General features: G+C 33.7%; 1 protein-coding gene across 1 annotated transcript in view; it reads left to right on the top strand.

The window, feature by feature from the left end:
- The first annotated feature begins 208 nt into the window (after positions 1-208).
- The window catches only part of LOC143253619 (4-hydroxy-2-oxoglutarate aldolase, mitochondrial-like), a 79,623-nt gene continuing 66,671 nt past the window's right edge, over positions 209-13,160 (top strand). Inside the window, exons 1-2 of the mRNA XM_076507755.1 lie at positions 209-3,445; positions 12,396-12,524. Of these exons, the coding sequence (XP_076363870.1) occupies positions 3,178-3,445; positions 12,396-12,524 (397 nt within the window). The 5' untranslated portion in view covers positions 209-3,177. The remainder of the gene's footprint in view (positions 3,446-12,395; positions 12,525-13,160) is intronic.

Genomic DNA, 13,160 nt, shown 5'->3' with positions numbered 1-13,160 from the left:
CTGTTTACATAAGGATCTGGCAAGAACTCAAAAGGCTCTTGCAAGATGTTGAGAAATTATTTGCCAAATCATCAGGATATACTGCAAATCAGTAGCTTCACCACAAGACCTGCTATTGGGATTTGTATAAGTGTGTAGATCCAGTTGCTCTATCAACTAGAATAAATGCATGAGGTTCTTTCATATATTAATTTAGTCAATGATTTTTTTTTTTTTTATAATTTATATATAATTTATTGTAAGTATGTGTAAAGGGTGACATTGTCATTGCATTTTCTATATTGTACATACAGATACATATTGATTTATAAATGGTTTTTTGTTAGCTTGTCGTGGTCATATACCTTTTGAAGGTATTAAGTCGTATTGTATATTTGTAAAGATATGTTTAATAGTGCACTTATGTATGAGTAAATATTTTATTTTATTATGTTTTGCTGTTGTGTAATAGTAAAGACTTTGTTTTATGCATTTTGGTTTAAGTGTATTGTTACTTATTTCTGTTCTGTCATTTGATGCAATTTGAAGAATAGTGAAGAGTTTTTGTTTTATTTTGGTACAATATCACACTTTGCATTGTGCATGATCTTTTTTTTTTTTACTGCTTTGAATTTTTTAATTTTTTCTATGTTCTTTAAAAGTTTTTGTTGATGTTTAATGTATAATTTGTACTACATATTAAGTTAAAATGTTTGATGTATCTGTGCTTGTTTTTTTATCTATCTTAATATCAAAGGGAGGATTTATATTTTTATTTGTACCATGTGTTGCTTTAATGAAGACTTTTTTTTTCCTTTTTGATACTTTAAAAAAGTTGTTCTTGTTGCTTGTATAAGCGTGCATTATTATACCCAGTAAGTGTTGTTTGTGATGTAACTTTTTAGTGTTATTGTATAATCATTCAGATTATTTAAAATTTCATTTGTAACTTGTGGCAATGTGTTTTGTGACAAAGGATTACTGTAGCAGAACAGACTCTACAGTCAAGAACTGATATTTTGTATTAGAAATTAATTTCAGTGATACTCTAGCGACATCACAACATTTGTTGATAGTGAAAATAGCTCTATGAACCATGGGTAGCGCTTGCATTCTGAAAGGAACTAGCATATTGTATTTTTCCAGTATATAATGCAATTTCTCTCAGTCTGTAACAACTTAGAAATAAGACTTAAATAACAACTCCAACTTCAATTTTGGATAGTTTGTGAATAACGTTAACAACTTTTGAAACGTCTACATCTTAATTAAGCTTAGCTTAGTAAACCTCAACTCTTGCGAGAGCATGTACAAATAAATATCACGCATGTATCTTTCTCCAATGCATTGCGAGAACTTGTTCATGTTGTACCAATAACATTGGTCGTGTTTGTAAAGCCTGGCTTTGTACAAATTTATGTCATGTCTTTTTGTGTTAGATTTAGCTACATTTATGCAGTTATCCATCATCTTACTGTGAGGGGAATCAATGAATCTAAGAATATTATATAAATTCTGTTATGTTTAACTGAAAATATCTCGTAGATCCGTTGACGTTAGAGAGATTCTTGTCTTTAGAAAAATCTTTTCTGTAATGATACTTATACACGTTACTATTCTAAAGAAAATAAAAATTAATAAAAAAGATGTGAGCCTAATTTCGAAACTGTTTACATCGTTTATGTAATTCCTTAGTTTAATTTATCGTTACATAACTATGTAAATATGTATTGTTACGTATCACGGAACTAAATATTTTAACAACGGTCCTGGTCCATGAGGCGCAAATTACTTTTATGTTGATAAACAGATACACTTCACTTGACGAGAATAATAGCTAGCTTTATTCTTGTTTGGCCTAACACCACTTACAAGCTTAATATTCACATAGGAACATAATATCTCATGTCCTCGTAGAAATACTACCGTTCGTAGTTAATTCACTGAAGTTAAACTGTTTATAATGTTCGAAATATGTAAACGACCTTGGTTAAATTCTGTAATTTCCGATTAATAAAGTTTAATCGCACTTATAGTTACCGAGATTTGTAATATACTGATTGTAGCTGACGGACAATATTCTTTTACTGTATTTTCGCGCGTCAGTTTATAAACTTTTAGGCGTGATTATGGAAAATTCCATATGCAATTACTATTAGCAACAGTGCTGGTAATCACTTGTACCTTACATACATTGTACATTTTTATTTCTTACGCTCGAGAATCTTCTACAAATTTAAAGAACAGGCGAGACTTGTGCAGTACGCATTCAACAACATACGTCACATGCATCAAACTGAAACAAACGCAATATTAAAATAAATGTATAACAGTAAATCCATTACAATCTTACACACATATATATATATATATAAGAGGTAAGTTTACTTACCCCCAAATGGTTGTGCACTATTCTTATTTTTTCATTATTTATTCTTCTTTACTTTGGAAAGCAGTCACTTTCCCACAAATGTGGGACGTTGTAGGCTTGAGCACCCACATCTTGTTCTCCTATTTCTAATTCTATTGTTTGTTTGTTTTTCTTATTTATGTGAGACTGGCGAATGGAGGTTAAGACTGATAGACGTTGTATCATCACTAAAATGTGGGTCTAGCAGGCACCTCCAAAACCTACATTCTATATCCCTGGGATGCTTTCAACTGGTGCAGCGGTTTTTATTCTATCTTTGTTTCGGCTTGTTTTTTGTTATAGCAAACTACAGTTGGTCGGAGGTTTTGAATTTGCTGCTTTTTAATGCAGCTCTTCTTTTTATTTTTTTATTCCACTTACTCTTAGTGTTAATGTTCTCTTTATATATATGCACCTACACTTTTCACGCTATGCATTTTTCTTGTTTACAAGGTCAGGTTTTGGACCCTGAGATTTTCAGAGACTGGGATATGCTGACAAACTAGGTACGTGAGAGTGGTGTGATTTTGTGATCTAAATCATGTGAATACACATACCAACTAAATGGGACGAGATACAGCAGCCAGGTCCTACCGACGACATTAACTTTAGTGTTTACTATTAGAATTACTACATGGGATTACTTCGCAAGATAGATAAAAGATTTTGAAGTTAAAATTCAGAGTTGATCTATTATAATCTCTAGAGATACCTCAGTTATAACTCAAATTTTTGTCTTGTGTTTTTCGTTAGTTGATAAAAGTTACAGATATACAGTTACTATAAACATGCTTAATATGAATTTAAGTTTAAACTATATAAAGTATTTTGCAAACATAAGTGCACGACATTCGAAATTTCTTGGAATGGAAAGTCTGACGAATACTGTCAATCTCAATAGAATGTATCAAAGAATTAATTTTTCTTCGAAAGTAAAAACTCTTGATATGGCAGGTGTTTTCCCCCCAGTCACTACACCATTCAAGAGCAATGAAGAAATTTCGTATACTGATCTGAAAGACAATTTGGAAAAATGGAACCACTTTCCATTTCGGGGTAAGTACACAAAAATAGATTGTATTAGTAGATAAGTAAAATTACATTAGTACTGGTAGAATGTGTTGGCTGGGAGGTAGCTGTGAAAAATGTTATTTCACCATCTCTTGACAACATCTATAGTGTACAGAGAATCATACAGAGCTTGTATATATATTTTTGATGTGCAGTACATTATTACAGTTCTTGATGACACATTTGGTCATGCTCTGTCTGATGATCATATGTTTTAATTGTAGATCTGCAATATAGTTTCCATTGAAATAGCTCCAGTGTATGGCTATGATGTCAGAACATAAATACATAATTTTAAAACTATGTTTGTCACATTTAAAGATAAATACAGTAAGATGGTTATAAGCTTAGTTACTATAATTCAAATGTTAGTAATATTGAGGACAAAACTGATAAACTTGGGAATCTTGTTGAAATAGAATACTGTGATGTACAGAATTATTGAAACTTCGTTAGACTCAGATAATATTCATGATAGAAGTTATTTTGAAATTTCAGATATTAATTCTGATAATGATAAAATTAACAGCAAGGATTTTTTTTAAGCATGTTAAAGGTCTAAGATTTAGAATGGAGATTGGACTTCTTAAAGATGCTGTGGGACTGGAAGGGTGTGCACATAATGTACACAAATACATGAAGTAACACAAGGATTTGAAGGACACCCTTAAAATTATCGTAAAATGAGTGGCTGCATTTCACACATCTTATAAAAATGAAATGTGAGACATAAATTGTATTTTGTTTCTTACCTGTCTTACATATCTATATTGTGCAAGGTATCTGTTTATCATGAGAGCAGTGTGTGAAATGATATATCTAAAGAAGCGTGTGGTTATTACTTGATTGATTTAAGCACAAAACTGTGCAATGAACTGTCTGTCTTGAGCCTAATGGAAGGATTAAACTTAAAAGTATTTATAAGCTCTTAGGCTTACAGCTGATGTCTATCTTGATATTTTGTTTCAAATAAATAATTAAGTTCCATGTTAAAATATTATCATAACCTAATAACCTGCAAAGATGTCTCAGCCAAATTTTATTATACTGGTATCAAAACATCAAAATATTTTGATGAATATGTAGTTGGTAAAAGTACTTGTACTTGTTTCAAGTGTTTAAACTAGAGTCAGTTTTAACAGTGTTCTTAAATAAATAATGTAGAAAGAAAAGTGTAAAATGCACTTCTAAACATTTTTTAAAATGAAATTAATGGTAATGGTTATACAACTCTCATCATGAAAAATGGAAAGCATTCAATAAGAAAATTATGTATTATCTTTCTATGAATGATTACACCTGGTCATGGTTTAGCATTTTCATTTGGGTTCTTTCTTAGACTAATGTATAGTGCAAACACAAGTCTGCTGAGAAACATCACATAATAGAATGAAAGATCAAGCTTCCCATGTTAATAAAAACTTTGTATTGACACATGGCTTGATAAACATCCAACATACATATACATATGTTTTAAGAACAACAAAAGACTTGTTTGTCCACCTATGCCATCCTATCCACTGATCTAAATTTTAAAATAAAAATAATTTACAATTGTTATAAGTTAAGTATTTGTCAAGTCTTCCCTTATGTTAACTCGACCTACCACATCTTAAGGTGACCTATACAACAAGCCAACCATCCTGTTAGAAAAATAAAACTGTCTCAGCTGAAGGCGATTCCCATCCTAAGATTTATATTTGTGTGACAGGTAGTAACTCATCTCTGAACCTTTTCAAATAATTCAGTGTCCTTCATAAGATAAGGACTCTGAGATTTAATACAGTACACTAAATAAAACCTAACTAATGACCTATACAATTACATTATAGATTTTGTAGACTCATATTCAGTACTTCAGAGATATAACCCAAAAATCCTACTTACTCTGCTAATAGTAACAGCACATTCCTTGAATGGCTAAAGATGCTGACCAACCAGAGCATCAAGATTCTTTTCTCCTGTTACTTTGTTAGTGTTATTTCCATCAGAATTATGCTCATAATTCAAATTACAGTGTCTCACATCACATAAATTAACTCACATTTATTATAATTAAAATTAATCTGCCAATATTTACATAACTCACCAAATGACCAAAATACTTTTGTATAATAGCAGGATCCTTATCCAAACTAGTAACAACAAAAGTCTTAATGTCATCAATAGACTTAAATAAGTCAATTGTATATCATCACTGTAAATAAAAAACAGCAAATGTTCTAACACTGATTCCTGAGATACTCCACTTATGACATTAATTTAGTTTAACTGAACTTCATTTTTAATGGCCCTTTTCCTTCTTCCATTTAGCCAGTTTTCAGTAGAATGAACCAACCTATCCTTCACATTTAATGAGATAATTATTTAAAAAAACCTTTTTATGTGGCATCTTTTAAAATGCTTTCTGAAAATCCAGATGCACCAAATTCACATTCATACCCTCATTTACATTAAACTCTTCCAAAAATGTCAAGAGATTAGTAAAGCAAGATTTTAATATAGTGAAATCATGCTGACTATTCAACAAAATTTAAACTGTACATGACTTTGCAAAACCTCATTTCAATACTAGATGTTGGGTTCTTTGATTTATCAATTTCTTAAATTAACATGTGTCCCACTTTGGGTCTGTTGGTTCTTTATTTTTTCTAGCCTTATGAACTTGAAGAGAAGTCAGTATGGTCCTCTTTCTGACTTCTACCATGTAGCTGGCATGTTTAAATTATAGTCAACATGTTGGTAGTATGATCCTCCTTCCTACCTCCCCAAAGTGATGTTGGCACCTAGTGGCTTGGGTTTTGGATTATAGTTGATTCTCCATTGGTATGATCCTTTTTCTTACCCTCACATGAAAGTTTGAACCCTGGAGGCTGGGTTTTGAATTGTTGTTGACTTACTGACAGTATGATCCTCATGCTACCCCCACGTGGATGTCAGTTCCCACTGACTTAGGTGTTGAAATTAGTTGACGTACCACTTATGGTCCATTGTGCTCTAGCAACTCTACACTCAGGACACATCCTTTTAATTTTACCCACTTTTATATTTTCTGGAATATGGTCACATAAATATTATATAGTTAAAATCACCATCTAACCCTAGTTCTCTCCCACTTGGATGTGATCCTCTGTTTTCTGCCCTTATGTTTGATATCTTTCTATTATGAGCAAAATATATGCTTGACTCAGAAGTGGTGCAGTCCCCCACATTAAATCTTAGGTTCTAACTGTCTCCTCTTAAGGAGTGCCATTCAGATCCTTGTGAAGGATACTTCTTTCTTTCAATTGCACTGGTCTCTTCACCTATTCAGTGTGGGATTCCAGTTATTTATGTGAAAGGCAATATACTGTATCAAAGTTATAATTTTCCTGTACTGAAACTCAACTTGTTTCAAGTGTTTAGACTAGAGTCAGTTTTAATAGTGTTCTTAAATAAATAATGTAGAAAGAAAAGTGTAAAATGCAGTACTAAACATTTTTTAAAGAAATTAATGGTAATAGTTATACAACTCTCATCATGAAAAATGGAAAGCATTCAAAAGCATTATGTATTAACTTTCCATGAATGATTACACCTGTTCATGGTTTAACAGTGCTAGAGATCCATACTGTAAGGAACTGTAGCTTAAAACAGAGGTAACCAAGGATGTTGGTGGAGTTCCAACTAGATTTATACTAACACTACTGATAAATATATATGACTTCTAACACTATACATAACCTACTCTCACACATATTTTTCATGATTTGGTGCTTCTCTCTGTTTGTGAACATTTTTGCTCTACACTAGCCTTGAGGCTCTTATCTAATCTCATGTGCTTCCATATAACATTGTTGTGTTGTTGCATGCAAATAAATGGGCAGTAACCCTCCTTCAGTAGACGTGCAATACTGCCTCCTAAACCAGCTGGCTCATTCTGTACTGATTTTTCAATCACTACTTCTCAATTTGGCATTTTTATGTTAAGACATCTTTTTTCATCTGTATGAGATTTCTGAAGTATCTACAAAACCAACCATTTTGAAACTTTTTTTTTTTTTCTTTTCAGATAGCTCTTCTTCTGCAGACACTGTAACCCTTTATGTTCCAAACAATCAATTACAGAGAGATATTGTTCACTCTAGACAGACTACCACAAAGGCATCAGGTGCTTTGTCTTTCAGTTACTGTGCATGTGTGGGGTGGGGGAGCATTACATGCAGCCTGGGCCTTTTTCAGGCCTTGACATGGACTTCTCCTATAATCCTTGTTCATGAAGACATGAATTTTAGACACCCTTTTCTTGTTGCCTAAATTTGCAAACAGTTCTCCAAGTGCAGATGTGGATCTATTTTGGCATCCTGTATTATTGTAATACTGTTGTTCTCAGATGTGTTACTTTTTTCTTTTTTGCTCTTTCTTATTATCCCATACTTTAACTTTTTCATTTTGGCTCCTTATACATAATATTGTTTTCCTCCCTTCTCCCGATATGTGAATCCATGCTGAAAACTTATTTGTCTCAACTTCACTCTGATATCAGTATTCTTTGTCCTCCTTGTCTGGCAGCACATATACCTTTACTTGTATTTGAGCTGTAGCCATTTTCTTGGACTTCCAGACACTGGAGTTTCTTCTTCAGGCATGAGGCTTTGATTCATTGTTTTCTGTTAGTATTTCTTGAGCTCAGTTTTCTTGCCTTTGCCTTACCCTCACAATCCTTTAACATTATTTACCCTTCATTCTGCTCTTTTTTGAAGCAATCTACCATTCCTCTCTGAGGGTTTTTTGTGTAACAGTTATTCTCTTTCTTTTTTGCATTGGTGTGTTTTCTTCCTCAGCCTTGTCCCTTCTCACTTGGTTACTTTTTTCTAGGTTTTTTGGGGAGGAATGCCATTCTTGCTCAAATATGTTTACCATTATTTTATGTCAGCAAACTTTGTCTGGTTTTTTTTCTTTCTGCCTATGGGTTTTTGGTGTGATACCTGATTCTTTTTAGCCATGACCAGTAGCTGTGTACCAACACTTTGTACTTGATTACTCTTGTTTCCTGTTTTTCCCAAGCTTCTTTTCTGTCATCTGTTTCCCATCTTCCTGACACTTTTCCATTCCATGTTTGTTCCTCCATTCCATTTCTCTCTTCAATCAATTCTTCTTCTGTCTTGTAAGTCTCAGCACCAACAGTGTCATCAGTAACTATTTTTTAGGCTAATGAACAGTGGGGATCTGTTTGGCTTGAGTTGTGGGTCTATGGATTTTTTTTATGGCTGATCGTGCATTCTGTGTGTTGGGTTGGCTTTACCTTTTGTTTTACTTTCCTGCACTTTGTCTCCTGTTCTCATTTCCTTCCTTCTCCTGGGGATTTTGTTTCTCATCAGCATCTCTTCAAAGCAGCCTCAGACATTTTGGCCATATATGCTGTCAAAAAGGTTTTTCACCCTTCTTCAGGATTTTATTCCTATCTCCTTGTCATTCTCAAGTAAACCAAGAATTGACATCCAGTTTTCATTATGCCTCATTTTCTTCAGTTTCTTGCCATTCCTCAGTTTACAATGATGAGTTTTCTCACCCTCAAATGGCTTTTTTCTCTGGGGCTTTGGATGACCAAGGTTGATGCCTCTTATGCTTATCTTCACATTCCTAACATTCAGACTTGTTTTTGATCTGTCTAGTCCAGTTTATCAGTTCCAAGCTGTTTTTTGACTTGATGTCTGCTCCATATGTTTTTATTTTGTTGTATGGTGTATGCTTTTGATCATCATAATCACATCTTGGAATTGAGATTCCACAGTTATGTGGATAACTGAATTCTTTTAGCTCCATCCCAACAGGACCCCCATCACTATACTCTTCTTCAGGAGGCAGCTCATTTAGGTAGGTTAGTCAAGGTGGGGAAGTCTTCATCTCTGACCTGCATATTTTCTGGTTTATGGATGTGTTATTCTCTTCTTTCTAAGCAAGGCATAGCCTTCTTTGCTGCATTTATGAGCCATAGAGGATTTAGTTTTGACAACTTTATCCTTTCCTTCTTTTCCTGTGAGAGTTTTTCTATTTGTTGGAGACTTGGGCTTTCTTGGAATCCCTTATTTCCTTGCTGCATGCGCATATACATCTTTTACTGTGGACTTCACATGATCAATGAAAGCTCTTTAGGGATCCATTTTCTGGAGAGATTTATGACAGTACCAAACTTCCCCTATTCAGGTCTCCTGTTTTGTCTACATCAGCACTGATGGTGAATATGTTCAGTCAGGAATAGTTCAAGCTCTTCCTTTGTGCTTACTTATTTGTCTACTCTTTTAAGTACTCTCCCTCATTTCAGACACTCCTTGTTGTGTCTGTTGGCTAACCCAATCAGGATTTCCTCTGCTGTGTTTTCTGACTTCCTCCCTTTCTGTTCTTCTCCTGTTCCCTTCTTATTCAGCCTTGTACTTCATGTAGCTTTTCAAACAGAACTGGTCTATCTCAACTTTTTCTGATCATAAGGTTGCTCTTTTGACTATTTTCTGGTGTTTCTGTTTAATTGGGTCTTTATTCTCTCCATCCCTCATCCTGCTTCTAACCTGCCTAATTGGATCCTTAATGTTGTTCTATATACCCTTACCCTATCTCCATTTGAACCTGTAGATTCCTGTTCCTTGTAATGTCTGTCTCTTAAAATGTATTTTTGTCTGTGGTCATTGGTGTTCTGATGTATATACCGTTGATTTTTCTTGCAGCCTGTTTCCTTGTCTATCTGGATTATGATTTTCTTTCTAAAATGTCTGAAGTACATAGGTTAATGGAACACTTGCCACTATATCTCTTCCTTTCATTCCCATCTTTATTATTGTAGGGATTTTGATTGTCTCCTCTGTTTTGCTCATGTAGTCCATTTTTATGTGTCCCACACTCCTTCCTTTCATGGTTCCCAATCCTGTCTCTTCTTCTGTGAAATCCTTCATCAGCTTATGATATTTCTTTTGTTACTGACACGGGATGGGTCCTAGACAGCTTATTTGTTTAGTATGTTCTTCATTGGATGAAGAAGCATGATTGAGTTTCCAGTTGTACTCCCATTAAATTCATCACCTACCTCACTCATTGCCTGCTGTGTTCTGTTTTCCTTTGGAGAAAGTTGTTTGGGCTGGTATGTGAAAAACCTTTAACATCTTTGTTACACACTGTCTCCATTATGTGTCCATTTCTTCCTTATTGCCACACAAACCATCTATGACTGGATAATTCTCTTTTTTTTTTCTTATCCTCCTTTCACAGAGCTCTCTAGTCCCTTACAAAATCTTACTCAGTGGTAAGTGTTGCCTCTCACAATATATATTTACCAAAATCTGAAGAGTTTAGGGCTATTCTAGTCCAACATAACACTCACCCATGAGAAAGGGTGTTCAACAAAACCACTTGAGGTTTCCTTGCAGCACTTATTTTCCAAAAAGAAAAGAAAAAAAAGAGGCCTAATCCCAGCTGTATCCACTCCTGGAATGACATCAGTAAAACAAGCAGAGAACTTCTGCCCAACCTCCATACCTAGTTTCAAACATAGTGCTGACCTATTTTTATAAGTAGGGTTTTCCTGGTTACCTGTTCATTTTCTTATAATGATGAGCCTCTCTGGTCTCTCCACCATGCTTTTGTCCCAAATTTTTCTTTTTGTGAAGCAAAGGTGGCAGACCATGGAGGATGTCTCTTGAATTTGACAAAATCCAAAGAATGCAGTAGGTTGTCTTGTGTCTGTGTAGTTAGTTCATCTCGTTTCATCTCTGTGCAGAAGTTTGGTTTGGTGTTGGATTGGCATAGAACCAGTCAACACAAGTTCTCACTTTGTTGTAAGGCTGATGTTTTTCTCCTGTTGTGCCTCATTGGGCTTTAGATTACCTCCAGTTAGTTGTGTATAGTAACCTATTTTAGATATACATGACTGTTTCAATTTAATGCAACTGTTATGATTTAGATAGTTTATATAGTGCAAGTGTTAAAATTAGTTATATTTAGAAGTGATAGTTTATTGCATGTTTCTTTACATAACTATGAATCATGTATTGTGTAGATCAGTAGTTATGAACTGGTGACTGTTATATTATTGCATCATAATATTTACTCATGTCTTTAACATTCTAGACCTCTGTTGGGGTAAAAATATGCATCAAACATTTAGTTTGAGAGAGTGATAGTAAATTTAGCCATAAAGAGTCTATAGTGGTGATTCTTAAAGTGAGATTATCACAGATTGTATTATAATAAGAGAGAAAGAATAATAATTTGTTTTGTCAAATATATATATATATATATATATGTGTGTGTGTGTTTGATTTGTTTTAATGTATTATTTTAAAACAAGTAGATTGTGTGTTGTTTATTTATTACTGAAATATATCATTAGCAAGTCAAGATCCAGCTTGTACATAATACCTGACATCATTTGTTTAGTTACAGATAGTAATCTAATCTGTATTTAGTTGTATATTGTAATTTACCCAATTTAATGATCCATTGTAACATTTCAGATTTTGTGATGCATTTTAACTCAAAATTGAACATATATTAAGTTGTCCAATTTAAGTGTCCAAAGTATTGTAATTTTACATATTAGTTTTATTTATTTATTGTAGTTCATCTCTTTAAACCCATAATGTTTTGTGCATTCTGCCATAGATATTTTTATGATTTCCTAATAACTATTATCAGACTTTATAAAACTTCAGTTTTCTTAGTATTGTGAATAATGACATGATTTAGATTAGTTTTCAGCCAAAGAGAGACAAATGTTATTGGATGCTTTCACCATTGAATAGGTAAATCCACTTGGGTCTAAGGAGTTAATTTTCAGGTTTGTTGGAACTTTATCAGTTTCTGCATTGATTAATACATAGAGACTTGATGTCCACATTTTATGTACAATTTTATCTCTCCACACATATCCACATATTAATTTTTGATTTTTTTGATAACTCTGCAGGCTTTGTGATACAAGGCTCTACTGGTGAAGTTGCACATTTGAGTGAAGAGGAAAGAGTGGAAGTTGTAAGGTTTGCTCGTCAGCATATCACGAATGACAAAATCCTCATGGCAGGAAGTGGGTGTGAATGTAAGTATAGAATTGGATAAATTATAAGTATCATATATATATATATATATATAACTTAAAAAACAAGCCAAAATAAAAAATACTGCACTAATTGAAAAGATCCCAAGGTACAAGCTACAATGTGGGATTTTAAAATGTACCCTAGGTTTTGGAGGTTACTGAAGAAGTAGGAGCCACATTATGGTGGAAATACACCATCTATCAGTTTTAACCTCCATTCACCAGTCTTGCATAAGAAACAAAAGAGTAACAGTAGATATAGAAATAGAAATTAGGAGAGCAAGATGTGGGTGCTCAAGCCCACAACATCCCACATCTGTATCACCCTTCACTGCTTGCAGACTGTTGTGAGAAGATGACTGCTTTCCAAAATAAAGAAGAAAAATAAGAATGAGAAAAATAAGGTACTATCATTTGGGGTAAATAAATTAAGAAACTGCAGGCAGTGAAGGGTGCTATAGATATGCGACATTATGGGCTTGAGTATTTACATCTCGCTTTCCAAACTTCTATTTCAATATCTATTATTTCTATAGCTATTCCTTTTCTTTATGTGAGACTAGCAAATGGAGGTTACGACTGGTGTATCACGAGTGTGGGTCATACGTTTTCAGTCACCTCCAAAACCTGGATTAC

This window comes from Tachypleus tridentatus, chromosome 6 (assembly GCF_004210375.1).
Source record: "Tachypleus tridentatus isolate NWPU-2018 chromosome 6, ASM421037v1, whole genome shotgun sequence".
Classification (NCBI taxonomy): Eukaryota; Metazoa; Arthropoda; class Merostomata; order Xiphosura; family Limulidae; genus Tachypleus; species Tachypleus tridentatus.
Note: the sequence above shows the minus strand (reverse complement) of the source record. Positions and strands in the feature narration are given on the sequence as shown.